This window comes from Colletotrichum fructicola (assembly GCF_000319635.2).
Source record: "Colletotrichum fructicola Nara gc5 chromosome Unknown KSG_Nara_v1_contig10, whole genome shotgun sequence".
Classification (NCBI taxonomy): Eukaryota; Fungi; Ascomycota; class Sordariomycetes; order Glomerellales; family Glomerellaceae; genus Colletotrichum; species Colletotrichum fructicola.
Window position 1 is genome coordinate 1,837,346 of NW_027094060.1, and position 27,868 is coordinate 1,865,213.

Below are 27,868 nucleotides of genomic sequence, written 5' to 3' on the forward strand. Positions count from 1 at the left end.
TGCTGTTGTCCGTCTAATAATGTGACGGTCAGTGGCGGGTTTCCGTCTTTATGTCTCTTGGTGAAGTGGATGAGTTCTGATTTATTAAGATCAAACGTGATCCCCTCCAGCGCGCCCCATTCTAGGGCTTCTTCCATTCTTTTGCAAGGAGGGCGCAGTTGTCCTCTAGTGAGGGTGACGATGCCTGGATAGCGATATCGTCGGCATAGCCAAATCGGGACCGTTTCCTCCCAGGGCGGACAGTTCCCAGCTTGAATAGAGGTTCGATATAGAGCATAAAGAGGATAGGAGACACCGGTGAACCCTGTGGTAGACCGCACTCGAGGTCGAAGACGTCTCCTACCTCTCCGTCTAATCTGATTCTTGCTCTTCTCCCGAGGACAAAGCTTGAGACCCACTGTACGAGGTTTTTCGCCCATCTTTGTTGACGAAGGCGATGTACCAGCCGTCCTGGCAGCACGGCATCGAAAGCTCCCTTCACATCAAGTGTGAGCATCGAGGTAACACAACCCTTCTGCCAGGCGCACTCGATATCATGGATGGCAGCAGCAACGAGATCGCTGCACGAGCGAAGAGGGAGGGCACCGAACTGTTGGTCGTGCAATACCCTATGCTTCACTGCGATCCAAGCGAGCCTTCTTGCGACAAGTCTCTCTAAGCCTTTTCCAAGGAAAGACAAGAGCGATATTGGTCTATATGAGCGTGGAAGCGCCCTGTCTCTCTTCCCCGGCTTAGGCAGAATGACTAGAATTGCTTCTTTGAAACAAGAAGGATGCCAGCCCTCTCGTATACATCCGCTGTAGAGCGAGAAGATAATATCCTCAACCAGTGGCCATGCTATCTTTAGAGCGGCCGTGGTGATTCCATCAGAGCCAGGGGTGGTGTTGCCCGCGGAGAGGACTGCGGTTTGTACCTCGTCCTTTGTGATTTGGGGGAAAGGGAGTTTAGCCTGCGGATAGGGAGCTAGGGTCTCTGTTGGAAAGTCAGCAGGGATAGCATTATTTCCGAGAAGAACGCGGGTAAATAGGTCGCGCTTTTCTTTCGGTTGTGAGACTAGAGCGTCTGGGTTGTTCTCATCGCGGAGGGGTGGGGTCTGGAAGGATCCTGTAGCCTTATGCCACCCGACCATTTCAAATACGTCTTTACCTGTAGAGGCTGCAGCAATCTTTCCTCTCCAGTACGTATCCTTAGAGCGGCGTAACTCACAGAGGAAGTCCTGTTTAAGGGCGTCTTCTTCCTCCCGTTCCCATTGACAGTCTACTCCCAAAGCGCGTAGTCTCATCACAGTTGCTCTTTTAGTTGTATAAGCTTGGTGTTTGCGTGCACACTCTTCGTTCCAGTATGGCCTTCCAGGACCTCTGCCCAGTGTGCGCCTTGTAGATGCCGTGAGTGCTTCTATAAGGGAGTCTGTAAGCTGCTGTGCTAGGAGATCGAGTGCCTTTGGGCCCCTTGGGTTGCTTAGGGTATGGCGAATGGGTTGTATGTTCCGCTTAAGCATGTCGAGGAACACCTTCTCATCCATCGTATCAAGCCGGAACTTTCCCACGGTTGGGCTGGGTATATTGGCTAGGGCCAAAGGGACCCTGGTCAGCAGAGACTCGTGATCTGAAGTTGTGTGCAGGGACGTTTCAATGCTAGTGGATGCCCCATAGAGGTTGCTGGACGCCCAGCATAGGTCTAGCGTGTTGCCATTTTTATGAGTAGGCTCGCCTACTGGCGACAGCATGACAAGGCCTGTGGCGTCCGTCCATTCCACTATGGTTTCTGCATCAAAGGAGCTCGTGACCTCGGGCTGCCAGGTCCAATGATGTAGGTTGAAGTCTCCTGCGACTAGCACTCGTTCGTAGGGATCAGGGTGGCAGGAGGCTATTAGGTCCCTCACTGCATAGCCAGGATGTAAGGATCCGCGAGGGGCGTTATACACATTCACAATTGACAGGACCTCCCGTTCTCCTGACAGAAGTCGTAGGAAGAGCAGGTCTGTGGATGGGCTGGGCAGGGGCCGTATTTGTACTCCCCGCAGCCCAGTCCCTTTGCGGAGGTAAGTGAGCACCCTGGGTCTGTCTTTAGCCCAGTTATCAACCGGGGTGAAGATCTCGAAGCCAGGATGGAATCTCGTGAGTCTCCTCTCTTCCGATCGGACATAGGGCTCTTGTATTAAGAGTATGTCGATCTGAGCGGTATAAGCAAGGTTTAAAGCTGTTTCGTGTGCAAAAGGTCGTCTGGCCACATTTGCCTGCATGATTTGCAGGGCTCTTAAGGGTTGTCTTCTACTGCTGTGTTTCATTCGTCTGGCTGCAGTCCATCATTTCTTCGGGTTCTCGCGCTTGTTGGTGTGATCGTTGGGTCGCAAGTCTCCATGACCTCTCCCACTCAGCTCGGATAGCCCGAAGCTGTGCCTTATCTCTCCTCTGGACTACGCCTTTTACTACCTTAGGTTTGGTGGGGCAGGTAGGATCAAAGGCGGCATGGGGGCCGTTGCACGACGGGCACTTAAAGGGGCAGTCGCATCCATTGAGACCCTCGATACCCCCGCAGGGTGCCTGGTGTTGGTCGGTCGTGTGGGAGGGAGAGCTACACTTAAGGCATCTCTTCCTTCTGGTGCACGTCCGTTCGTTGTGAAAACCCCCGCAGCGGTGGCATGAGGGGGACCTCTTCTCTTTCGGGAGCTGCAGGTTCACAAAAACGCTGGCTCCCATTAAACGTAGGCGTCTTGGAAGTTGCCTTGCGGCTTCAGGCTTAAACCAGGCTGTCACTGTGCCTAGTTTTTCAACTTCGTCTTTCGTGGAGAAGTATGCTTTCTCAGGTTTGAGCTTCGTCATGGCCTGGATCTCTTCAAGGAGCTCCTCAGCGGAGATTTCGAGTGTAGTGTTGGTTAGCAGACAGTGCCTGGTGTACGGGACGTTCGCAATGTAAGCCCGGACCCAGGTTTCACGCTGCTCGACCGCCTGCGCCTGGAGAAGGGCAGCGATCTGCTCTCTGTTATCAAGCAAGACTTTTGCACCATCCACTGATGAGGGTAGGAGTGCTAATCCTGTTTTGACATGGTCGATCCCCTTGAGGGCTTCTCGAACTTGGATGCCTAGCTTTTCTCGAAAGAGGATGTATATATCATAGGCTTTCTCGTTGCGAAGCGGGCTTTCGGGTGGTAGACGCGCGAAGACGCGTAGGTCTTTAGAGGCCGCCCAGTTTGCAGCTTGTTTAGTAGGTTTTTTTGCTGGTGTTGGTTTATCCTGTGTTCTCATTAGCGGTCGGCTCGCCACAGTCGCATAGGACCGGGCTAGCGGCGGTTGGTTCTGCGCTGTCTGTGAGGGACGCCCTTGAGGGCTGAGGGCTGCCTCGTTAGGTCCTGTGTTAATAGCATACATAGACCTCGCAAGCCCATGTTGTTGCCGGACTGGGTCTGTTCTTTCCTCCCGAAGCTGTCTCTCTAAGGATTCAATCTTCTTCAGGCAGTCTTTGAGGAATTGTTCCCGCTCGGCGTCTCGTCGTAGGAGGTCCTGGACGAGGTTCGAGAGCTTATTGATCTCATCTTTAAGCTCAGCATTATCCTGGTGGTTAACCTGCTCAACCACTCTGACCTTTGTGGTCGGTTTACGGACACGTCCTGACCGTCGGCATGTACTGGCGTCCCCGTGAACCATGATGGTTGGCCCTACATCTAGGGAGGCCGCCATGATCGTGGGATTCAGCTTGCGTGGGCTGATGATGAAGAATGATAGTGTGGTGGGCCGGAGCCCTCAAGATTCTTAACAATTACTAACAGTGGGTACCTCGTAGTTGCAACGTTTTTTTTTCGTTAGTGATCGCTGGTGATGATGGCCCTTGGGCCATCGATATAATTTGTATAATAGGGGTGGCCCAAAGGCCCAAATCATGTGACCTGGGCCATCGACAGATGGCGGGGGAGCAGGATCCGAGTTTTAACGACATGCCCCACCACAATTACGTGAGAAGGTTAAGATCAGGTCCACCTATGAATAACAGCCGAGGTGCCACTCGGAACGGGCGACCCCGCGGCCGGCCTTTCGGGAACCGAAGCCAGGATCCGGCCAAAGCCGAACGACGCGGTCGTCATTGGAACTAGGTCAATCCCAGGAGAAGCGGCCGAGTTGGAGCAGGTCCCCGACGAAGAAGGGCTAGAGGAGGCTTCGCTGAATAGCTATCCAGGCATCGGAGACAGTCACGGTAGCTGCAGAGAGCGCGGAGGAAACCCCTTCAGCGCAACGACAGTACACCAGATCAGCGCGCGGCAGAAACGGTACATCACTCCCTGTCCCGCTGCACACAGTGAACGGCACGACGGATTCAAATGCGTCCACAGGCGGAATCGCGGAGTGGGAGCTTGTCTTACTGTCTCGGAGGAAAGAGCGCGCCTGATCCGAAGCAGGGTCGCCGTGCGTAAGCGTCGTCAAAGAGACGATCAGGTTTGCCATGCGGACGGAGGGGATGGACGCACAGATCAGCCAGCAGCTAAACCACACTCAACCTACATCAACACACTAGCCGACGACCACCCCCCGCACCCTCGTCTCAGCGACAGCATGACTGGTTTCGACTGCCGACAATAGCTCGGCGGAGACTCTGACAACAATTCTCAAGATAGCCTGTTACTGACCCCGCCCGAGCCTAGAGGAAGGAGACGAGGCGGAGTCTAGATGGTTGATTAGCTGCTTTGGACGCAACTAGAGGCCAATAGCCGTCGCCAACAGACACCCGGCGCCGATGGGGCTGACGGGATACCGTACACCATTCTACTCGCCGTGTAAGTCCTCAGATAGCAGGGTTTTCTGTCATTTCCAACGTCACGCTCACGTCTGCTCAAGCGATAGGCGTCACCAGCTTTCCACGCGACGAGATATGTGTGATGCTGGGATCAAGTCTTGACATGGCTGTGCGTAATGAGACTTCACGGAGGATGCAAAGTTGCATGACGGCGGTTGTGTCTGCGGGATGTGTTGGGTCTATATATCACGCTGCGGTATACGGGGACCATGACCTTGCTGGTCATGACTGCAGTGGTGAATACTGCTTTGGCTTTGCGACACCGTCGCCGCCATCTGCCTTCGGCTGCTGTGATACCTAGCGACAGCGGGCTCATTCATGGAGTGGGCATTCAGAGAACGTGAGGCGTGCAGGTAATGGTGAAGAACTCGAAGCCCTGAGGTCCCTCTCAACTAGGCGCGAGCTGTGGCGATAAATCTGGTTTACATATTTGCAAACATGACACTGAAGATATTAGGAGGCTTAAGCACAGTGAGCTAATGTTTACTCGTTTGCTTAGATTTCACCCATGCTTAAACCCTGACATTCGAGTTTCTCGCTCGCCTTTTCAATGTTAATTGACCACTTGTTCGCTCTTTCCTTCCACAAACATCTCTTTGCATACTGCATGCACCGGAACAAACAACCACTGCTGGAATCAGTGAGATCAGTGCCACTAACTCGTATTGTCTTTGTTTATATGCATCGATATTTAGTTTTTGATGTTGTTGCTTAGCTACACGCCGAGGAACCATGTCCGACTTGATTCCCTCAGCACAAATAGCGAAAACGAAGTCGCAATGTGCCCAAATAAAAAGAGTACCGTTCAATTACCCTGATTTCGCTGATTTCAGCAATGTCTTTTTATTTGGGCGCATGCCGCATGTACAGAGATATTCGTAGCCTCATCCCAACCCCCGCTTGGGCTTGCGAGCTTGACACTGGAAAGTATGTGCCTGGTATCTACGCCCAGCTCCCTTCTTAGGGCTTCATCCGGGCAGTCGAGATGAGCTCAAGATATGACAGAAGCTGGCTGGTTCCCGAGCCAACGCAAACTGTCGTCGGCTCCTGTCTTAGAGTGTTGTGCGCAGTGCTCTTAGACTGAGATTCATCTTTCTGGGCATGTTACAACATCAACATGATGCCAAGTCAACCCCAAAGTGACGATTCCCACCAAAAAACCGCTGCATTAGGCACACACTCACTCACATCAGACGATTAAATGATCACCATCGCAGCGGGCAGCACAGAGTGATTCGATCAAAACTACATCACAAACAGCGCATCTCTGACCGGCACGTCAATGCCAATCATGATAGCCTTCGCTTCGAACGACCCCCTGACGCGATCTTCCCACGACTCCCACGTCTCGGCACCGCTCTCAACGCCATCCATGCCCGCCACTGCCGTTGCCATCGCCGTCGCCATAACATCCGTCGCTCCCGCTGCGAGGATCGTAGTCGGTGGCGGCGGCGGTGTGAAACTCTTCTTGAACCGTCCCAGCAGCGATGAGTGGATCGAGGGCAGCGGGGCTGCGGACGAGGCCGATGTGGATGGAGCGACGCTGCGGGTCCCGTCTGTCAGGATTGTAGTCGGCGGTGGAGGATGACGCGGTCCCGGAGACAACGACGCAAAGACCCATCGTGCAGAAGATGGTGGGGTGATCGAAGGAGCCCTGGTCGAAGCGAGGCTACGCACGGGAGTGGGGGGGAACATGCCGGGGCTCGGGGCCGCGGCCAGCGGCGTAGTGGGTCCCCACAGCGCCGGACCCAGAGCGGGAATGCCGTCTTTCGCCGGGACGGGGGATGCCGCGGCCGGCGCCTGACCCATCCGGGTGCCCCCGGCCAAGCCGCTTGCAGGGTCGCTGAACAGGCCTGAGGGCGAGGGGCATCTAGGATGAACGTGAGCTATGCGGGCGCAAGAAGATGAGATCAACATTGGTGCATCGCCTTCAACTTTGGATTTCACGTACCGTGTCGGGGTCGAGGGGGCACGCCCGGGTTGGATGGTAAGCTGAGGGCTTCGACGCTAGATGCCAGGCTATCCAGTTCTGCCGAACTCGGGCTTCTCTTGTGGTGCTTTGGCGTCTGCGGCGGCCTTCGCGATCGGCCCGTGGGCGTGGATGAGGCGGTACCCGCACGGCGCCGGCTCCGTGTCGGCGTCGTAGGTGTCGTCGGCATCGTTGGCGCGGGACGCTTCGGAGTAGTGACCGGCGTGGACGGCGTGGTACCAGGGTCTGAAGCTGAGAAGACTCAACGTCAGCATGTAGGGTGAAGCAACAAGCCCATGAGCTCATCCTTGTCCCACCAGTCCTGCTTGCCCATCTCGACCCGCAGCCAGCGCTCAACAGCGTCAACATCGTTGAAGCATGTCTCGACCAGCTCCCGATTGAACCGGTATTCCTTCCCGATGTCTTCGTTCACAACAATCTTGTCCGTGAACACGACGGGGCCATACGCATCGGTGGTGACCCACGTCTTGGCATAATGCCTCACCAGGCGGCGGTCAAACTCCGGCCGGATGACCCTGGCGAAGTCGCCGCCGTGGGTCATGTTGCAGGCGTGGAGGCCTTCGACGGCCCACCCGGCGAGGAAGGCCAGCAGGAGGAAGCTGAGGACGATGGGGATCACGATGGAGGCGGGCCACCACAGCGCTTTCAGCACGCACTCTGCGATGGTCCAGAGGATGGACATCATCGACCCGGCGATTCTAAAGCCCCAACGCCAGCAGTCCGCCGCCTCTATTGTCGGGACCCCGCGTATGATGAGGGACACCTCGCGGGCGAACCATGATTCTGCATTCGACCATGGTTCGTATGGTTTTATATCTAGAGGGAACCACTGCTTCTGGACATTCTTTCCCTTGTATATAATATGTGGAGGCAGTGCCTCGCCAGTTGCAGAGATACATTCGATGAGAGATGTCCAAGCTCGAGATCCAGGCTGTTTCTTGCGGATAGAACGAGTTTTTGATGATCCAAGAACAAGGCCGTTTGATCCCCTGCCCTTAAGAATGCCAGTCTCATCCATATTATATCGGTTGAAGGGTTTAATAGCCATGATCTCAGGTACAGCGAGGTGTTTAGACCATTGCCTGATGACATTAGTCGAGGCCCCATTGATACGCTGGAAATCAATTGCTCTGCTCCTCTGGACCCTTACTGATGGGTTCCTCTTGATAAAAGACTGAACCCAGTTCTTTCCAAGAGGCTGGGAGTCTCCTTGGTTCTGAAGGATACGCTCAGCGAATTCCTTGAGTTGCTGATGTGTTCGAGGGAGGTAGGCCTAGGGCAGCTTGGGTTTGTACACATTCAGCCAGATAGCTTTCCTGGGTTACAGAGAGCCTTTGCAGATCAGAAAAGGCCATATCCCTTGCCTTATGACCCTTTATGCGGCTGTTTAACGTTGTTCGTGGTATACCCCATTCAAATGCAGCTTGTTTTATGCTAGTACCATTTGTGATAGCTTCAAGTGCCTGGGCGATATCATCTTCAGTATATTGAGGCATCTTAATTTGAAACAGATATAGACGAAAGACGACGGCGATTGAAGTAAAGTTGGTGAAGTTGTGGAAGATTGAAGTTGGTGGTTATCATCGCGGTGAGGCATTCTTGGGGTGACGAAATGTGGGTGACGGACGTCAGTTCGTTGAATGGATTGCTCTTTCGATGGCATGCTGGAAACTAGAGTTGTGGTGTGACAACGTGAGGAAACCCGTCGATACAACCATGGTCGAGTTTTGGTTGCCAGCGCTGCACACTGAGTAATCAAGTCAAAAAGAGGCTTCAAACCTAGCTGCTTGAATCATCTTGTACGATAATATTGATTGTTTTGACTGTGCTGCTTGATTTCCGTTGATGTCTGTGGACGATGCCCTCGGTGGTATGGGCTTAAGTCGATGTACCCCTTTCTGAGGTCCCAACGTTTGAATATGGGTCGTGCCTTTTTTCTTCCCTAATACACTTTGGCGCAAGCCGAGGTCTCCAGTTTCAATAGATGGACTTGCCCATGGAATTCCAGCTGATGATGACACTGGGCCCAACCCCTGAAGCCCGGCTCAAGAAAACTCCGAAAGGCCCCGGATGCCCCCCCGGAGGCCCGGGCCTAACCGGATAGTCACATCCCTCCTATTGACCTGGACAGCGGAATAACTGTGATTCTAGGAGTCTTCGTCTTGGTCACAACAGCTGAAACGAGGGCATCGTCTGTTAGCTGATCAAATCTCCGAACAGCATCTTTGGGATCGCTGATTGTCAGAAGTGATTTATTCATCTTGAATGGGGTGCGGCGCTAGCTTTTGACCGGTCTCTATTCATTTCTCGTCATACATCGTCAATCGTCCATCACTAAGAATAAACATCAAATTCTCCCATTCCTCCCATGCCTATCAGAGGCCAGTGTCCGACCCTTGAACACAAGCAAACATATCGCTTGCTCACAGCAGGACGATCCGAAGAAGGCATCAAAGATACGGTCTCTGCACCTCCAAAACCCTCGCCTCTATCGCGGGAGACGGACGATCACCGCCAAGAAAGTACTTGTACAGCATTCCCTGCGCGGGGTACGACCTCGGCCTGACGCCAACCGGCCGCCGCCGGTAGCTCCTGCGCTCGGCGTCTTCCGCGTCCGACATCTTCTGCAACAAACTGCGCGCGTAGTCCTCGGTGAAGGTGCTGCCGTCCCACTCATCGCTCAAAAAGCCCTTGGTCCAGTTCTCCCAGACGCGTTCGCCATCCTCCTCGCGCACGAGGCCCTTCTTCACGGCTTCCGAGGCGTAGCGGTTCATGGCGGCCTGGATCTTGGGGCGGACCATGAGGTCCCAGTTGCTGGAACAAGGCGAGCCGTCTGGGCGGACGGCGTAGAGTTTGGGGGCGATGTCGTCCCACCGCTTGAACTGGGAGCGATGGGGACAGAGCCGGCTGCGGATGACGTGCTGCCACATGGTGCGCACGCAGCCGGGGCCGAAGGTGATTCTGGTGCCGGGGACGAGAAGGTGTTCAACGCTAGAGTTGCATACTTTCTGTTGTGGTTGCATGTTCGGTCAGTATTCAGGGGGCGAGATGGGTCGGTGAGCGTTTGGAGTCTGACCTTTTCGTTGTTGGTGTGGCACATGACTGGCGGTCGGACGAACGGTGCAACGGGAAGGGGGGCTTTTGCGGGTGAGATGAGATGCCGGGAGCCAGACTTTCACGCTCAAGTGGCGGGATGAGTTGAAGGGTTGCGATTCCGATTTGACGGTGAAGGTGTTCCCAGTGGAATGAATCACATCTCGGTTTGCAGGGTGGCCGTTTGCTTCGAGTCCTGTCCCGCCACCATAGACGAAGAAAGCGATTCTCCCGTCCCGCGAGGAGGCTTTCTTCTAGTGACAGAGAGATCACAACTATGAGTTCGCAGGAGTATGCCAGTTTGCTATTGAAGATTAGGTAGAGGAAGTTGCGTGAGGTGCACACTGGCCGGCATACACCGGGATCTCACCGAATTTACAGCGGAACCTACCCACAAGTGCTATTCTTCGCTATCGCAATGTTGACGAGAGGAATGTGCACCGCAACCAGCTGCGGCGCGAGAGCCATGAGATGTCTGTCGTTGTCCCAGAGGAGAGAGGAAGCTGCTGCCCTGACAAAGTCGCTTTTCCCGCGGCCCTTGTCGCTGCTGCTGCGACTTTGCGATAGCGGCAAAGCGCACGGCGGACCGGGGCTTATATGTACTTCTACAGGCGGAACAGCAGAATGAAAAGGGAGAGGCAAACGGAAAACCGAGGAATGGGAATCCATCATCTTACTCGACAATCCAAGGAGGCTGCTCGCTAGCAACAAGAAATTGCTTTGCGTCAATTGCTTCTCTTCACCTCAACCCCACCTAGGCTTGGCGTCAATCATCCAGCATGTATCCTATAAACGACTCAGAGGTAAGAGAACATCTTCTCAAGTTCGATATGTCTCCTAGTGAATTCCTTTACCTTATTGCGAATTATGTTGTCCTTTGATTCGTCCGTAATCATATAGATGCCTGCCGTCGCCCATGAGCCAAATCCTAGCAAAGGGCCGACAACAGGAATCAAGCCTGAGACGCCCATCATGACACCTAGACCAGCATGTCGAGTTCTCCGCACATTATCCACAGCTTCATTACGCCTATAGAGTATTCGGCACATCTTTTTGGCAGACATATCCGTGTCGATAGTAATCTGTGTTAAGAACACTGCAAAATGCTGACAATTCCAGAGGATACGCAGGTACTTTCCCCACGCCGTACACATCTCGAAACCTCATTCTACAGTCAGCCTTCAGCTCATCATGAAAGGGCAGCAGATCATTTACCTCGCTGCGCAATCCAGTCATTCCCTCTATGTGTCAAGCCGACATCGTAGATGGCGGTAATGCTCTTCACTGAAGCTGCTGGCCAGCTTGCATTGTGGTGCACATCATCGTAGCTATGGCTAGTTGAAAGGGAAAAGCAGGCTTGTGAAGACAACTCGACGCCCAGGTCGAAATAAGCTGCGTCGAGGAACATTTGCTGACTGTTTGGACTCATGTAATCGTGCTCGCCGTTTGGAATGATGCACAGAGCCCAATGTTGGCGGATTGGCATCACGCTGAAGAGGCAAGGAATCGCCTGTTCCTTTCCGATCACACCCCACTTGGCATTCTTGTCGTTCTGGGATCCGAGCGGGCACGAGACTAGGAGGCAGCGGCGGGCCGGGGATGGATCACACAGATCCTCGCTCCGGCCTGTATTCATGGTGGTAGACTCGGAAACGTATTTTCTCTGGTGTCGATTGCATTGAAAGGAAAGATCCAGGGATCCTCAGGTGAAGAAGTCATCATGTTTTCGGCTGTTGGGGGGCGGGTCGTCTCACCGAGGGGAGGGCACCGTCAGCCCAGCGGCGTGGCGGCTCGCTCACAGGTACTTCTGCTGCTTTTCAGCCAGGTTACGCTCTGCCGAAACGTGGTGCCCTTTCCGGCGCAACTGGCCCACCCAGTGGGGACGGTGGCTCCTCCTGGGGAAGTCGTCTGGGGGCCAGAAGCGGCTCCGAGTGCTACCCCGTCCCTCGAAGCCTGCCTTGTCCTCTACGGCATCGTCGACCGGCTGCGGGCACCCTTGCACCCGGCACGCCTCACGGTTGCCAACCCGCAAGATGGAGATGAGAAGCCATTCGCGGCGGACGCTGCCAGAGCCCCGCCCCGGCAAGAGCAAGCCCTGGCGCTCCCTTAGGGGCTTGGTCGTGGTGATCGCCTGCCCGGCGACGCGCTTTCCGTGACTGCAGGCCACATGCGGATGTTGCGATGCCTCCGCAACGTATCACCTGGGTAAAAGATCACATTGATGCTCACACCACAGCGGCAGGATGCGGCCTCCTGCTGCCTTCGTGTTGTGGCGCTTGGCTTCCCAGACACTGGCAGGTGCTGGTCGCCGGCGAACACCGGCACTGACACTACTGGAGCCATTCCCTGCCTGAATTTCATGTTGCAATTCGGTCGGCGCCTCCTTGCGCGGTCACGCATTCAAAGAACACTGGCAGAGGTCGTAGACGGTCACTGATGGTTCGGCTTGAGCCATATCCAATTCGCCCATCAATAATGCCCACATCTTTTGTCTTTGCGTGGCAATTTCGAAAGGGCGATGTTGTTGAAGGCCTGGCCAGGTCACACCAGTGGACCGTGCAACAAGCACATGACTTGAAGACCCTTCAGATTGTATTGTGTATCAAAGTCAGACTTGACGGCAGGGGCAACCAAAGACAAAAGATGTGGGCATTATTGATGGGCGAATTGGATGTGGCTCAAGCCGAACCATCAGTGACCGTCTACAGTACACTGAAAACTGTTAACGCAAGAGGTTTTGGCATTGCGGGATCTGGTCATACGTTACGTCCGACGAAAATTCCAAAGGTGAGCGGAGAAGCTGGAATGCGTAGAATAATCACTGACACACATGCCAAGATGCTTGCTCACCCTCGGCGACTTTGAGCGGATCGATTGTAAGTTGCGGACCCAGTCGTGTATGTTACATGTACGAAAGCTTGTGCTTGAGTTGGTTTGGAAACCAATGCGGCAGTGTTTGTTTGCATTCAAGCGCAACGGCAGCAGCAAATGAGAAACCTCGGCATGGGCCTGGAAACTTTCTCGCAGAAAGTGTGCTTGCTTCTTAAAAGACTGCTGGCGTGACAAGCAACAGCCCAGAACATCTCGCTGACCTTGCCTTGTAATCCCTGCACACGCCTCAATTCCCCCGAACGTAAAGCCCCGTAGTCGCAAACTTCCGCCGTAGGCACAGCCAAGTAACGCAGCATTTGGAGTTTAGTTGCACCGATCTGCCCCTCCAACACCATCTCTTCGCCACAGAGGTATTCCATGCTGAGAAAGTACTGACAGACCCTACGGTCTGCCACTAGATTGCCCGTTATTATGCTGAACCAGTTCGTCATTGCATTGAGAGCACTGCGAATATAGTGAGTGAGGGAGAGGCATGACTACGTAGACGGCCTAGCAAATCCAACAGAAGTGCGGTAGGCGAATCGCGGGCCAGATATATTACCCGCCGCTGCGTTGTGACATTCGAACACGCCTGATAGGGTAAGGCGCATGAGCTGGCTGGTGCTTGCCGTCGCCTTGTCTGAACTGCACGCCACTTCGGCCGACCTGCGCCCTACGCACCGCAACGTGGTCGTCGTTCAGAACGTGCCTGACCAACCGATCGCAAACAGAAGCGTAAACCCGGCTGAGGCGGGAAGCCGGCAGTTGAGATCGTTGATGTCTCCGGAGAGTGATTTCGCCTACATCGCCTATTCACGGACTCGATGAAGCCAACTCGGTTGCTCTCGTCCTAAATGACAGTGCGTCTGCGACTTGTTCTGTACGCAATCACCGGCCCTGCTGGGCACTGGCTCGTCGTCTGGCTCGGTGATGGCTCTGCTGACGAAAAGCTACTGGAACTTGATGCTCTGTGTCGCGATGAGCAGGACGAAGAAGGCTCAGGTAAGAGGTTTACAGGCCCCGAGGGAACCGGCGCGCGCGTCTGTTCGCTTGTCTTTTGTTTCGATTTGTCGCATTTCTTCTGCCACGAACTCAAACTCGAACTTGGAGTTGGCCACGCGCGGCTTGCCTGCTCCTCTGTGACACCTTCGGTAGTGAGACGCGCCTCGAGCCGGCGGGAGTTCCAAGTCTGCCGTTGAGCGACTCGACGACGCTTCAAGCAATGTCTCCGGTTCGAGATGTTGCGAAGACATGTCCTCGGTTATAATTGCCCGACCCTCGAGGGACCTCGACCCTTTGGAGTTCGGTCTTGACAGGAGTCACTCGTGCTAGATTTCGCTTGATGGACGCTTTGATCTGGTCCTCTGGAGTGCTGTGCTCTATCCGTCTGATTGTGATTCGTCTATGTTCAACAGAGACAGCCTGGCTGGACCGGTTGCTTGGAGCTGCGGCGCTCGGTAAGAATCCCCTGTTGGACACGTTCGCAGGGCATTCAGGACACCAGGCTCCCTGTATCTGAGTGCTGTTGTATCCCTGGCTGAAGTGTCCGAGGTCCGTTGAAATCTGCTGCAAGTCAGAAACTGTAGGACGGGACTATGCAGTATCAGATGCTCTCGCTTGCACAACAGGCGATGAAGATTCCGAGGAAGCACGACGGTGAAAAAGGACATGGTGAGGTCTATCGCATCGAAAGAGCCGCGATGGCAAATCTAGCTAGCTGGAACGTGAACCCTGGCCGAGGGGCTCGGTCCGTGCCACAAGCGCAGCGGGCTGTCCCGCCTAACAGAAGCCGCCTATGCGGCCGTGCCCACGGCTTACTGGATGCACAGGCACCTGGAGAAAGGCGAGGTGCTAGGCACACCACGAACTGGTGCACGCCCTGCACAGTGCGTTCCATACTATCAAATGGCGGGCGTAAGGGAACACAGCAGTGGGCCCCATCCGCTTAGGTTCTCGAGCAGCGGGACTTCTCCTGCTTGTACAGCATTCGATTCGTGCGGCGTCTGAACAGCGCAAGCTGGGAGTCCGGTCCTCCAAATATGTCAGAACCGATGATGGGGTTGTATGGCGTGTTTCCTTCACACGTTGGTTGCCGTTTTTTGTTTTTTTTTTGGCTAGTCGAAAACCCTTGTACAGTTACCACATCTGAAGAGCATGACGAAAGGCGGTGCAATTGATGGAGCGGCAGTAGTTGGAAACGCAGGCTGCCTTGCCATGTACGTGCTACTAGCTACAGAGGATTGGATTGGGGATCGCTTTCGTCCTCTCCATCACTCGAAGTTGCCTCCGTCTTCGAAAGAGCAATCACCCCCGATGCAGCGGTGAGACTGCCAGCAAATTGAATGGCCCCATGCACAGCTGCTACCCCGTACCCACCGGCTCCGGCGCTCTGACAGATGGCAAATACGCTGGAGGCTGCAACGTTGCCGATAGCGCTGTGAATGCCGGCGGCCGTGGACCCTGAGGGATAAGCTATGTCAGTCGCACGTTCGAGAGACTTGGATCGTATTAGTAAATAGGGCGAGTATGGAGTGCATACCAGCAAGAACGCCATTCCCACCAAATCCTGTCGCCAGCAAGGCAGGTGCAGCGACAACGCCCGGTGCAGCGACAACGGCCAGGCCAACACCAACGGCGCCGCACGCCGCCATCGTGCCAGGACTGTCTCTGCAAAATTGATACGTCCGCGCAGAAGTTTCCAGAGTGAATTGTTGGGTTTCGCTGGCCAGAGCAGTCAGCCCGTCAGGGACGTGGATCTCAGCTGAAGCACGCTGCGCTGCCGCTAATCCAGCAGCGGCAGCCCTGCCACCTGCGGACAGGAGTGATGACTGCCACTGAGCTAGGGTCGACATAGGGCGTGATGTATTGAAAGGTGAGATCTGGATTTGCGTGTCTAATCTTCCTTATCCTGCGAGGACCGGTACTTTTACGAACGCTTGCGAACGCAAAATATCACGGCGAGGTCACCATTCTTCTTAAGCTGATGATTCTACCTTGATCGACCGCTCTCTAAAAATGACATGTGATACCGTTGAGGTCGGGATGCTCTCGGAACGGGCCAGGCCCAGCCGGATGGGATATACCACAGTACGTGTTGCATTATTACAGGCCCAACGCCCCGTAAGTGCACCAATGAGGGTACGCGAACCTACTTGATGAAAATCAATAGTTTCGAGGGTGTACATATGCGCGCTTTGGCACAGACACTCCGATAGCTTGCATGTGGCAGCGTGCCTTTTCGCAGAGCTCATATCGGCAACTCACTACATGCAAAGGGAGTGTGGTGACATTGGGAGGTGTAACTCAGATGGCTGGTGATCCGCCGCACCATCCTGGCGATGCGCTCGTCCGACTGCTGTCCCTGCTAGGCAGGCCACCAATGCCGGGGTCGCCCGGGACGTGTACCCGCTCTGTCATGTACTTGGCACACTACGTGACAGCACACCACCGTCGCTGTTGGGCACTGGCGTCCACTATAGTTATTGGGAATACACGCCATAGCTACAGTACTTTTAGCGAGGAAGCTCATTAGAACTTTTAGCGCAGCCCGCTAAGTAAGAAGTGCTCGGCCTTTTCTACACTTTTACATACGGTATCAAACGATTGACCAAATACTTTTGAGCCACTTGGCGCCTTCGATGGGATAGGGATCTCTAACGACATGCACTCGGAGGAGTCCGCAGGAGGATCTCCTCAAGCACCGAAAGATGCTCCTTTAAGTGCCCGTCGATCTCCAGCCAACCAGAGCATGGGACTCAAGCCACTATACTTCAACGGCTGCTTTCGTCTGCCAAAATTTGGTGACGGGAAGTGTAAGTGGGGGGAGGGCGCCTAAAAGAGCACGTCTCGGGGCTAAAGGAGACACCACGCCCTGCCCCTACCTAGGGAGATCAGACGCGAGTCGCTTTCCCTGCTTAGTTGGCTGTTATACTTTGTCGCACAGTCGGGCTCCCACAACCTCGCTTCTTGCCCGCATCTAGCTCCATGCTATACACCCCATCCTCAGGCTGCTGTCATGGTAGAATCAAGAGGCGGCCAAGGCCGCATCGAATTGTGCAAGACCGGAGCGCCGATGCTTAGAGGGAAATTGCGTAGGCAAAGGTACATCTGAGCCAAAACATGGTTGTGCCTGGTGGCGATTGGGCTGGGCCGCAGGGCGAGGAGTAAGCGGACCGACGCAGTCGCTGGAGAGAGCCTGCCACACAGACTGGCTGGTGTACTGCAGTACGTCACCGTCACATCGTGAAGCCCACATTGGGGCACTCGGCAGCCCCGTGGCTTCGGGGGCAATTGTCGCCATCCGGCCTTAGTTGAGGCACGCCACTAAACTTCGCAGACACCCCCAAACAGCATTTGCATCTCTATCTAACCCCAGGATATCCCCTCAAATCGAGTGTTGTTCTCCTGGGCCCTGCGCTTCAAGCCTGAAGCTGTGGGACACCAATGCTGCAACGAATGTGTCTGTAGACATGAGCGCTAACCTTCTACGGCGGTCCGCCACGTCTGGGGTGGGGGTTGATTATCTTGTAGGCGCTGAGCCGTTGTGCTCAGGTCAACTAGGCGCCCTTTCGCGAGGTGCAGTGGCCAAGGCCAGCGCCAGTAGTGATCACGTCAGTAGATAACGGCATTGTGGCAAGACTTGGTTATGCAGGATTGCGGATGGCAGCATGTACTGAAGTGAACAGTGCACTGAGAAGTGTGGCTACCACCCAAGAGTATAAGCTCCACCTTGTACCGTGTACATCGTAAGCGAGCCGGCGCACGCTCGCTTTCATCATCAGTTCAATAAGCTGCGACTCCGGACGATTGGTGGTGGGTGCTCGTTTCCTGGTAAAGTCGGCGTAATTGATAGTTGGTTTGCTTATAAGCACCGACGGCAGGGAGCTAATGGCGCAAGGCGCACGGGCTGTCAAGTGCTTGCCGTCCCCTCGACTGAAGTGTGCAGTCCTTTGTCTACCCTGCGCCCAGGTAGCACAACGTGGGCGCCGTTTAGGGTGTGGCCGACCTGCAATGACCAAGCGCTCCAGGTAGTCCTGATGGCGCGTGTGCCCTACATGGCTACCGCACCCGTCCAAGCTTACGCCAGCCTAAGAAGGTGCTCTGGGGCATCGGCGCGAAGGGCTGGCTCACGGCAGGCCATTCGTGCCATGTGCAACGATGCAGCCGCCGTCCTTGCTTCGGGCGGGTCGAGATGGCCGTGTACCACGCGTTTACGACGCGTCCTAGACTGCGAACTGCCAGCCCACACGAACGTACTCCCCATGTTCAGTCAACAGTACGGCGGCACTCGAGAAGAAACACCGCCAGAGACACATACTTCGACCCCCCGACTGTGAGAGCCAGCAAGCGGCGGCAGAGATCAGACTAAGACTCACTTGCTTGTCTCAAATGCGCAATGCTCAGCTCACGGCGAGATGACGGCTGTCGCGTTGTTGCTATCCGCTACGACGGCGAACTGCAGAGGTCATCAGATGAACACACGGTTGATAGCACACATGACTGCAAGGGAGAGTCGCCAAAACGACAGCAGAAGATCATCTGCTGTATTGCCCATTTGAGAACATCATGTTGGTAAATTGCGTATGATGGCCGGGGACGTAGTCATCATCTACCTCGGCACTCATCTGTTAACCGCGCCCAACGGCGTTCACCGGCTGTCGGTGCTTGGGTCGGATCCTTCTGCCACTTTCTGCGGGCGTATTATAACTACCTTCTACGTGTCCGACAATCTTCCACCGCGATCCGTCATGCTCAAACACAAAATTTGATAAATTTGCAGACAAGAAAAGCAGGTCTGATACAGAAGCGCTCACTATCGTGATCGGATCAACCTCGCGAACATCTGCAATCAAGTTGAGTGAGTAATCGTAGGAAAGCTTCATCGGGGGTGAGGACTAACCTGAATCGACCATCATTTGATTGACTTTCCTCCCCACATCTCTGGCAAACCGCAACGGGCGTTTCACCGCCTCACGAGGAGTTGCTTGATTTCCGCTTGTTTCTCACTCATCTTCGTCGGAGGTCCACAAAGAAAACCAAGTTGTCCTTGTTTGTATCTGGCAGTGGTCGAACACAGTGAAAGGGTACGTGATGAGAATTGGTTGAGCGCTCGCAGAACCTGGGACATTGAGGATACGTATATATATATATATATATGCGTTTTCAGCCAGATGGAAAGGCTGATATGCCCGAGGTACGACACCGGAAGCAAAGTGTGTGGCAAACGGCCTAGCCTTGACAGTGTCCCGCGGTGTATGCCTAGGTACATCACACCTATGCATAAAGAGTTTTGGACCGCCTGCGGCCCGGAACGGCACGCGTTCAATGAGGATAGGATAACGCGTTACACGCCGTGTGTTACGAATCACGAGGCGCCGGATGAGAGGCATTTCGGCCGAGCGAGGGACTTTGTAAAGTCCCCTGAGGTCCAGCGGCACCCGGAGTGGTTTCTCAGGATGCAGTCGCCGTGGTGTAATCACTGGAGATGTGAAGAGTTACGGGAGGATATCAAGAAAGGGAGGAAGGTCGATCTAAACCAGGGCCGGAACCAAGCTTTCATGTCTCTTTTGGTATCTTGCAAGAGGGTGTACGTCACCATCCTTGCACCCCAGATCATCCCGAGTACTCCAGCTCACTGTCTACCACCAGATACGACGAAAGCATCCAATACTTCCGCGACTCCCGCATCATAAACATCACAACCGGCCACACCCTCCAGCGCGTCCTGAAATTACCCGCGGCCGCGCTACGTCTCCGACGCGCGCACCATCAACATCTCGCTGCGCGAGAACAGCAGCAACTGGCTATACCTCAACGGCGGGAGCGTCTGGCATACGCTCGCGGCCATGGACACGAACGCGAGCAGGGTGTACGTGTGGCTCGACGCCGAGTGCCCGCTGACGCGCCGGCTGCTGCCCAAATTCCGCGCGCTGTGGGAGGGCGCGCCCGCGGAGATCGCGCCGAAGCTGACGGTGGATTTCCCCTGCGACGCGGAGGACGGGTTCTGCGCGTGGGGCGAGGTGGATGTACGGGAGCAGAACGTGTGTGCGGGCGGAGGCGGGTGGGGGGCCGTGGAGAGGCAGGGGCCGATTGTGCCCCGGTTCGAGGTCGTTGCGAGGGGGAGGCAGAGGTTTAATGAGACGAGTTGTGGGTATGTTAGTCGGTGTGATCAGGGGAGGCCGAGGGTGAGGGTGTTGAAGGCGGGGAATCCGTTTGAGGATATTTTGTTGTACGGGAGGGGGATTCATGATGATTCGTATTACTAAGGAAATGAAGATACCATACACCCTCGTTATTTTGGGTGATCATACTGCAAAATGAATGTCCTTCTGGTTTCACGCGTAGTGCCTAGCATTCCATTCCATAGCCATATTGCATTCTCCAAAGCAAAGACTGATCCTCCAAACCTGCACCAGCACTTATACTCGCTGCGTGCCCTTCTCTGCTCAAAGATCGGAGAAGAGGAATCTCAGGCCGATGTTCCATTCCACCAGTTCCGAGCCGCTTGCCAAGGGTTCCAAGCAGGGGCAGGGGCAGCGCCTTTGCGGTTGCTGGACTGATATCCTTTCTTGCGCGCTTCTGCGAAGAAATGCGCTGCCTCTGACAGCACGGCCCACCAGTCATAAGCACTCCGGAACCAACTTTGAAACCAAGAAGGCCCTTCTTTGGCCTGGCTCTTGGGTCGACCCTTACTTTGGTCCTCGGGCTGTTCCTTGGGCTCTTCACGGGGCTGCTGTTTGGACTCTTCCTCGGCTTGTCCCTTGGTAGGCTCCTGGGATTTGTCTCCTCGTTTCTGGGTGTCCCTAGAGTCGTCTGATTTGCCGCTCGAGTGATCGATATAGCTGATTACACGCTTCGAATCAAGCGTTACGAAGCTTGCAGAAGAATTCCGCCATATGGACTTACAAGAGATCCAAGAGCATCTAACGCAGCTAATTGACCAGACAAATAGGACCACTATACCGCAAGACGCTGATGAAGAAGCAGATGAGGTGGTCGAAGACTATGAGCACGCCGAGCTGAGTGATATAGCAGCCCTGGAGCGTGGGACGCCTCCTCCAGAGGATGCTCTATATACAAAAGCGAGGTTTCAACTTATGACCCCTCCGGAGACACCTCCACCGCCTTCGGCGTTCTTCACAGCGCTACGGAGCACTCTGCTCGACGTGAGGGGGCGGGAACATAGCGACCACCCTTCAAAAACGTCTGAAGACTCGAAAACTATTCCGCCGCTGCTGCGCTGGGCGCCACGCACGTCGTTCAAAGCTGCCTTCTTGGCTGGCAGCGCCCAGCCGCGCGCACAAAAGACATATAAGGATAAGACCAAGCGATCGATGGATGGCCCTGCGGACTGTTGCACCTGGGCTGATCACCCTTTGAGCGCGCGCGTGGGGTGGGAAGCCTCCGAAACTACAACAGGAGTAGGTTGTACCCGAAAGGCGGCTATAGACGAGATAGACCTTCAACAGGGAGCGTACTGCCTCCTGAGACATGATAACGCCGCAGTCCTGGCTCAGACCCGGTTGTGGCACCAAAGCGGCGCCGTCCACCGATACCTCTACGGTGATTTTGTTCAAATCACACCTTAGAACCTTCGCTGCCTCCGTCTCCCACAAGGCCCTTCCTTGTTTCAATTGTCGAACAACCTGGAGCTTGCTGACGTCCTTGTTTGCATACTTACGTCGGATGAGATTGCGAAGCTCCTCGCCTCTCTCGAAGGCACACCTCTTCTTAGAAAAGACGTTGCTCCATGAGTCCATAGAACCGTGGCCTCCAGGTAGGCCATGATGGTAGATGGTGGCCCCGTGAAGTCGGCCCGGAGGATTCATCAGACAACTGACAGCGTTGTGGTTTTCGAAGTCCGTCGTAATCGCCCATGCATCCTCGAAGCTGCCTTCCGTGAGCATATCCCATTTTGTTGTGATAATCGTGATGTGCTGGAAGAAGCCCGGACCGCAAAAACATTCGATCCATCGTAGAGTGCGCAGGTCGCTGCTCAGGAGTCGTTCCATTCGCCCGTAGACAAACAGAACACCGGCGACGGTGACGAAAGGGCCAAGTGTTGACAGACATGCCATGATGTCTTGAAAATTCCCTTCTTCGTTCAGATCGGCGGCGCCAAAGCCAGCTGTGTCTATGAAGAGATACTGTTGGTCGTCAATGACGGCCGGGAAGACGTGGTATTGCCGGGTTCCTGCGTGATTTGACGTAAGTCAGCAACTCAGCTGGGATGATGTACGAGTGAAGTTGGATTTTGCCTTACCAGAGTTCAGTGACATTCCGACATGAAGATCCATCCCGGTAAGCTCATTGAGTAACGATGACTTGCCCGTACCCGCATTCCCCATCACGAAGATCAACTTTGTGCCTTTCATCCTAGATGCACGCACGGCTTGGTGAGAGCACATTGAAGACGGAAGTTTCAAAACTTACGTGCTCTTGATGAACGCCAAGACGGCGTCCGACACGCCACCTTTGGCTTTCAAGACAAGCGACTTCAGATGTTGAGAAGCCCAGAATTTCCAATTTGTCTTGGAGATATCCGGCCCTGGCTTCTCGATTGCCCGTTGAAGAGACCGAGAGCCGTCGGAGTCCGTGTCACTGCCAAGATCGGAGGAATCGGCTGAGTCGTCCGATCGGCCACCATTCTTCAAGGGCACGCTGACAGAAGCCATCGTAGAGCTAGACACATGGATGCTTTCGGTCTGCGTTGACATGGTTGGCATCTTGAACAAGAAGGTGGCAGAATGTCTTAACAAGAAAGTAAGTACGTTAACAACAATGCTCGGCGCAGAGATGAAGAGAGCAAGTGACAAGCAGGTTTTGATTGTTTGATGACAGCAGCAAGACCTATCTTGAGGCGAAAATCCACGGCCTACTTATACTTTTCAGAAGCTGTTGAGCGCAAGAGCTCAATGAAAGAACCGCAACTGTCCTCCAGTGTCATCGATTGGCAAACAGATCTAGAAGCTCACCGCGGACCAGGCAAGAGTAGGAGCCTTTCCAATTCGAAGTTGAGTGTTCTTACCGCCCAAAATGATGTCGCGTCCGTTTGGTTGTCTGCAGTGGGGGCAGCAATGCAGCTATTCGAGGACTGTCTCACATGAATCCACTCGTTCTAATGCATCCTAGGGCGGAGACCGCTTATCATCACCCAAACCAACGTGATGGTTTAGGATCAGGCCAACGATCTTGAACTATTATATGCAATACACATCCGAGCCGAGAAACACCTGCGTGGCGTTTTCCAGCACCACTGCACGTGTAAGCCTCTTTCCAATGGCTGATGCATTTCGTGTCCCAGCCAAAACGGGGCGAAATCTTGGGGCTAACCAGAAGTACGACGTCGTCTGTCACCGTTGTTCGCCAGAAGACAACCTACCTTCTCTGGACAACCCATCTTCCATCACTCGACAGCACGTTCATTCGCAATTCTCGCCCTGAGAGAAAACCACGTCTCAGGATTTACTCGCAGGCAGCACACCCATCGAGACGCCCAAATCCGAAAATCTCAGCCAATGGTGCGACACTTAGATAATGCTACCGTCCAAGCTGCCTTCCAGGCTGCCTTGGATGATGCTATGCACAATCGAACGGGCTATGGCATACCGGCAGAAAACCGTGCTTGGAGAGACCATTTTGGACATGGTGACCCACTTGAATACTCGCATCTTTATCGAAATGAAGGAGAGGTTTTTGTGTTCCCCCGAACGGGACTCCACGAGATGAACACTCAGCTTGATTCGTTGGTTGACGGCAACTCTTCCGGCCCCAGCGATCTGTGGAAGTCTAACGTCACGAATGCCAGCCTCGACATCCATCTCACGAATGCTCTGATGCCGTGGACGATTACGTCCAATGTACCACTTCGAAAAAGTATGTAATGATGTCCCGCATGGTCTAAGTGACACGACTGACCCAACTCTTTTCGTCTTACTAGTACCGTTCATGGACACCGGGACTCCTGGCCACTGTGGTTCTCATCTTTCAGCTACCGAACGAATAACAGCATCTGGCAATTTGTTTTGGGCTTCGGAGTCCAACTCCAAGACATATTCCGAGAAGCAAAACGGTTCTTCGGGGGATGAAATATCTGTCTCGAGTGAAAGCCAAAAGGTGATCGAGTTTGTGATGCACGAGCCAATGACCAACGACGAACGAACTAAGAAGAGAGCCGGAACAAGCAAGACGAACCAGAAGAAGCCCCCAAAGGGACACTCAGACAAGCACTGGGAGATGCTGAGAGACAACCATCTCCGTCGACTCTACATACAGGAGAGCCACACAGTGGACGAGGTGGTGTTCGAGATGCTTGTCATTCATGGACACAGATTTACGTACGTTATTCTATGCGCTTATACCTTACTCAGCAGTAAAACACGATCAATAGCTGATTGAAATCGGTAGAAAACCGACGCTAGAAAGAAAACTCAAGCTTTGGGGATTCTCGAAGAATAGTCCCAGGCGTCAAGGCTCTGGAGGGCTGGTTGCACAACGCCGGCGTGTCGCATATTCCATGCCAGCTACCGCCACCATAGTCAAAAGCCTGAAGTTCGCTTCGTTGAATGAAAGGAGACTGGCGCTGGACAGACAGAGGCCACAATTTGGGCTTGCAACAACCTACGTTCAGCAGGAGAAGATGTTCCACGCCCTTGACCATCTTGTGAAAGGGCTTTTCGCTTCTGGCTGCCAGAGCTGGAAAGTGGCGAACCCTCAAAGTACGAACTTCACGTCACCGGACTTAGCCTGCAGCAAAACATCCCCTGACTGGCAACTGGTCTCTGAAAAGTGCCGCTGCATCGCAATACTGTCTGATGTTGCGCAAAATGGAGAAACATTCAGCGTATTGGAAGACGCCGTGGAAATCCTACAATCCTCCACACAGCTTTGCAACCCAAGTTTCCTAGTCCATTTCTGGAAGATTTCTCTGACTTTAATGAGCGTTCGCATCGGAGATCGCAAAAGCTTCTTGCTGTTCAGGTCTTTTCTGCTACACCTCCAGGAAGTCCAACTTCCCTCTCGCCTAATTTTTCTTGGCATCCACTGTTAGTGTAATACGTGGGATACCACCAAAATTCTTAACAGCGGAAAACCCTTCAATTCTCGCCTCCAGCGCCCTCCCGCGATGGCCTCGCAGCCTCCGGCGGGCTCTGGACCGATGCCGGCCTCCTCGGCCGGCCCTGATCGAGGCTCTGGAGCCCCTCCGGAGCCGTCCCCAACCTCAAGGGCTAAACGCCGCCGCGATACCTAGGCCCAGCCAGCCCGGCCCAGCCTCGTGGGAAGCCAGCCCGACGCCTCTACGACAACCCCCTTAACGGCTAAGGGACCCTCAACTGTGAATGGGACAGCTGCTGGAGCTGTCCTTACAGCCCTTAGTGAAGAGGCCAAGCTCTACGAAGCCCGAAAGGATGTCTTTATGGCTATCGCCCAGTCTGTAGACAACGTGGTCTCTTGCTTTGAGGGGCCTAGGAAGCAGATCGCGAAGGAGGCTACAACCTACGTAGTTCAAGCCTTGAAGAGGATCATGGGGAACGGAACGGCGGCCCCGACCCCGAGCCGGAATTGGGCTAAGGTGGTAGCTTCGGCTGAATCTGCAGCCCCAGCCCCAGCCCAAGCCCCGGCCCCGGCCCCGGCCCGCACCCAAAACCCAATCCATCCCCAGGCTCAGACTCAGACTCTAGCCCAGCCAAAGGAGGACCTCCGGGTCTTTGCCCGCATCCCCGAGGAGGGCCTAACGGCTGCTAGGAAGCATGCCCCTTTTGCCCTCCGCCGGAAGGTCTGCCAGGCCCTTGGCCTGCAGCTAGCAGATATCCCACATATCTACCACATCGCAACTGGCTACTCACTGAGACCCCTGAATAAGCAGGTTCAGCAAGCCCTCCTTACGGACAAACAGAAACTAGCAGACAGTCTTGGAGCCTATAAGGTTGAGACCCCTACTAAGTGGTTCACCTATGTTGTCCCACGCTGCCCTGCTAAGCTATGGACTATCGATGGGGATGCCCTCGACCCAGCTACTCTAGTTGAAGAGGAGGTCTTTGCACAGACAGGATGCAAGCCTATCCGGGCCCGCCAATCCCAACTTGGCGTGAATCCTATCACAAACGAAGTCTCTTGGATCATCTCCTTCTCTGCAGAAGTATTACCCTTCAGACTCTTCAACCAAAGCAGCAGGTCTCAGCTTATCCAGAAGAAAAAGACTATTGCCCGGTATGACCCTGGTTGCCAGGGATATCACTCGAACCGATATTGTAACCGGCAGCCACTTTGTGGCAACTGCAGCAGACCCTCAGGCTCCCACGAGACTTGGCCCTGCATAGCCAGACCGAAGTGCGCAAACTGCGCCGGCCCCTTCCAAGCCAACCACAAGGGCTGCCCGGCAAGGCCCCTAGTGGTTAACGGCTCCCCTACCCTCCCAGGTCGGAAGGAACTCTCTCGGATTCGTAAGGCTGGGCAGAAGGCTTATGAGGCCCTCTATCAGAACAGCCAGGCTAGCACTCAAGCTACTGACAACCACCAGCGGTCCAGCGGAGACCCAACACGCCACCAGCCCGGCTCAAAGCGACCACGCGCCCCTACCCCTGCCCAGGATTCAATTACCGTAGCAGACGCTAGCGATACGGCAAGCTCTAGTAGTATGGATGAGGACGAGAATGAGGCTGAGGCAGACGTCTATATCAACAACAACCCTGACCTACCACCACTACCTACCCAGCATACCCCTCCTAGGCTAAGCAGCAGGGCCCAGAGGGTAGCTCAGAAGCCTGATTATAACGTGACTAATGCCTACACACACCTCGACCTCGACTCAGAGCAGTAGGCTCAGAATGGCTACCCCACGGGTATTACGGGTCGCCCAGTGTAACGTGGGGAAGAGAAGCCCAGCTCATACAGCTCTTCTAGAGCTCTGCTGGGCAGATCAGATCGATATAGTCCTGATCCAGGAACCCTGGATAGGCTATAGAGATAAGATGCAGATTAACACACACCCAGGCTTTAACTCCTACGTACCAGTTGACTTCTGGAACAGCAGAGACACAAGGCCTAGGGTTATGACCTACACACGCAAAGGTCTAAGGCTGCAAATACAGCAACAAAGGCCTACCCAATCAAGAGATATCTTGTGGGTGAAAGTTGGCGACCTCACTATTATGAATATATATAGGCCGCCAGATGAGCCTATAAACCAAGCAACCAGCCTCCTTCTAGATTACCAACCGCCAGAGAGAGCCCTTATTGCTGGGGACCTTAACGCCCACCACTCCTCATGGGAACCTGGGTCCCCTAGCCGAAATCGAGGAGACGATATTGCAGAATGGGCGGAAGGCTACGATCTTCTGTTTATTGGGGAGGTTGGGGCCCCTACCCATACCCACGGGCATACCCTCGACCTAACCCTCTCAAATATCCCCTTTACTGAGGCTTATATCAGCCCACACCTACACCCAGGGGCTGACCACGAAGCCATCACAACAATTATTCCTATGAGTAGGGCCCAGGAACAGGGACGCCAGGCTAACCAGCTCTCAGTACCAGAGTCAGCCCTACCACGGCTGATCGACCTAGTAAAGGCTGGGGCTACAGCCTTACCTACTCTAGGGGAACTGCCCAGCCCAGCAGAGCTAGACACCCTAGCTGCCCAACTGGTCAGCCTCTTCTATACAGCTATTCAAGCTGTAGGCAAGAGACGGACTAATCAGGGTAGGGGAGCCCCCTGGTGGACAGAAGAATGCTCAGTAGCCCACCAAGCTGCTATTAAGGCTAGGCGCCAACAGGCCCAAGAACCTGGGCTGGTCATACCTCCCCCTATCCTAGAGGAACAAAAGGTCTTCTTAACAACCGTTAGAAGGGCAAAACGCGCCTACTGGACTACTAAGGTTGAAGAGGCTAAGACAGACCAAGATCTATATAAGATCATAGGCTGGCGGAAGTCAAGCCTAGCAGTTAAAGCTCCGCCTCTAATAGTAGAAGGAGAGACGATCAGCAACACCTACGACAAAGCCCAAGCCTTACGAAAGGCCTTACTCGAACGGTTTAGCGCTAGAGATGACCTACCTGGGAACCCTTTTGCTATCCCAGTGGTCACAAGGCGTCTTATACCCTGGCAGGATACAGTTAGTATAGAGGAAG

General features: G+C 54.3%; 8 protein-coding genes across 8 annotated transcripts; 2 read left to right on the plus strand and 6 right to left on the minus strand.

The window, feature by feature from the left end:
• Positions 1–4,725: 4,725 nt before the first annotated feature.
• CGGC5_v016000 (uncharacterized protein) lies at positions 4,726–5,086 on the plus strand (the record flags this gene model as incomplete). The annotated part of the gene is made up of 2 exons (XM_032028214.1): positions 4,726–4,765; positions 4,827–5,086. 2 exons carry the CDS (start codon positions 4,726–4,728, stop codon positions 5,084–5,086), a joined length of 300 nt encoding a protein of 99 aa, XP_031875485.1.
• A 944-nt stretch (positions 5,087–6,030) lies between these two features.
• On the minus strand, positions 6,031–6,594 carry CGGC5_v016001 (uncharacterized protein; the record flags this gene model as incomplete). The annotated part of the gene is made up of 1 exon (XM_066153396.1): positions 6,031–6,594. One exon carries the CDS (start codon positions 6,592–6,594, stop codon positions 6,031–6,033), a length of 564 nt encoding a protein of 187 aa, XP_066007153.1.
• A 210-nt stretch (positions 6,595–6,804) lies between these two features.
• Positions 6,805–7,457, minus strand: CGGC5_v016002 (uncharacterized protein; the record flags this gene model as incomplete). The annotated part of the gene is made up of 2 exons (XM_032028215.2): positions 6,805–7,006; positions 7,072–7,457. 2 exons carry the CDS (start codon positions 7,455–7,457, stop codon positions 6,805–6,807), a joined length of 588 nt encoding a protein of 195 aa, XP_031875481.2.
• A 1,768-nt stretch (positions 7,458–9,225) lies between these two features.
• On the minus strand, positions 9,226–9,875 carry CGGC5_v016003 (uncharacterized protein; the record flags this gene model as incomplete). Its single annotated transcript, XM_032028217.1, has 2 exons — positions 9,226–9,783; positions 9,852–9,875. 2 exons carry the CDS (start codon positions 9,873–9,875, stop codon positions 9,226–9,228), a joined length of 582 nt encoding a protein of 193 aa, XP_031875480.1.
• Positions 9,876–10,612: 737 nt separating this feature from the next.
• Positions 10,613–11,504, minus strand: CGGC5_v016004 (uncharacterized protein; the record flags this gene model as incomplete). Its single annotated transcript, XM_032028218.1, has 3 exons — positions 10,613–10,654; positions 10,723–11,030; positions 11,084–11,504. The coding sequence occupies 3 exons, from the start codon at positions 11,502–11,504 to the stop codon at positions 10,613–10,615; spliced, it is 771 nt and encodes a 256-aa protein (XP_031875487.1).
• A 3,465-nt stretch (positions 11,505–14,969) lies between these two features.
• On the minus strand, positions 14,970–15,390 carry CGGC5_v016005 (uncharacterized protein; the record flags this gene model as incomplete). The annotated part of the gene is made up of 2 exons (XM_032028220.1): positions 14,970–15,199; positions 15,279–15,390. 2 exons carry the CDS (start codon positions 15,388–15,390, stop codon positions 14,970–14,972), a joined length of 342 nt encoding a protein of 113 aa, XP_031875482.1.
• Positions 15,391–20,207: 4,817 nt separating this feature from the next.
• On the minus strand, positions 20,208–22,455 carry CGGC5_v016006 (uncharacterized protein; the record flags this gene model as incomplete). Its single annotated transcript, XM_066153397.1, has 4 exons — positions 20,208–20,591; positions 21,217–21,932; positions 22,002–22,114; positions 22,172–22,455. 4 exons carry the CDS (start codon positions 22,453–22,455, stop codon positions 20,208–20,210), a joined length of 1,497 nt encoding a protein of 498 aa, XP_066007154.1.
• Positions 22,456–23,463: 1,008 nt separating this feature from the next.
• On the plus strand, positions 23,464–26,558 carry CGGC5_v016007 (uncharacterized protein; the record flags this gene model as incomplete). The annotated part of the gene is made up of 6 exons (XM_066153398.1): positions 23,464–23,483; positions 23,547–23,614; positions 23,748–24,075; positions 24,146–24,456; positions 25,108–25,948; positions 26,021–26,558. The coding sequence occupies 6 exons, from the start codon at positions 23,464–23,466 to the stop codon at positions 26,556–26,558; spliced, it is 2,106 nt and encodes a 701-aa protein (XP_066007155.1).
• Positions 26,559–27,868: the final 1,310 nt, after the last annotated feature.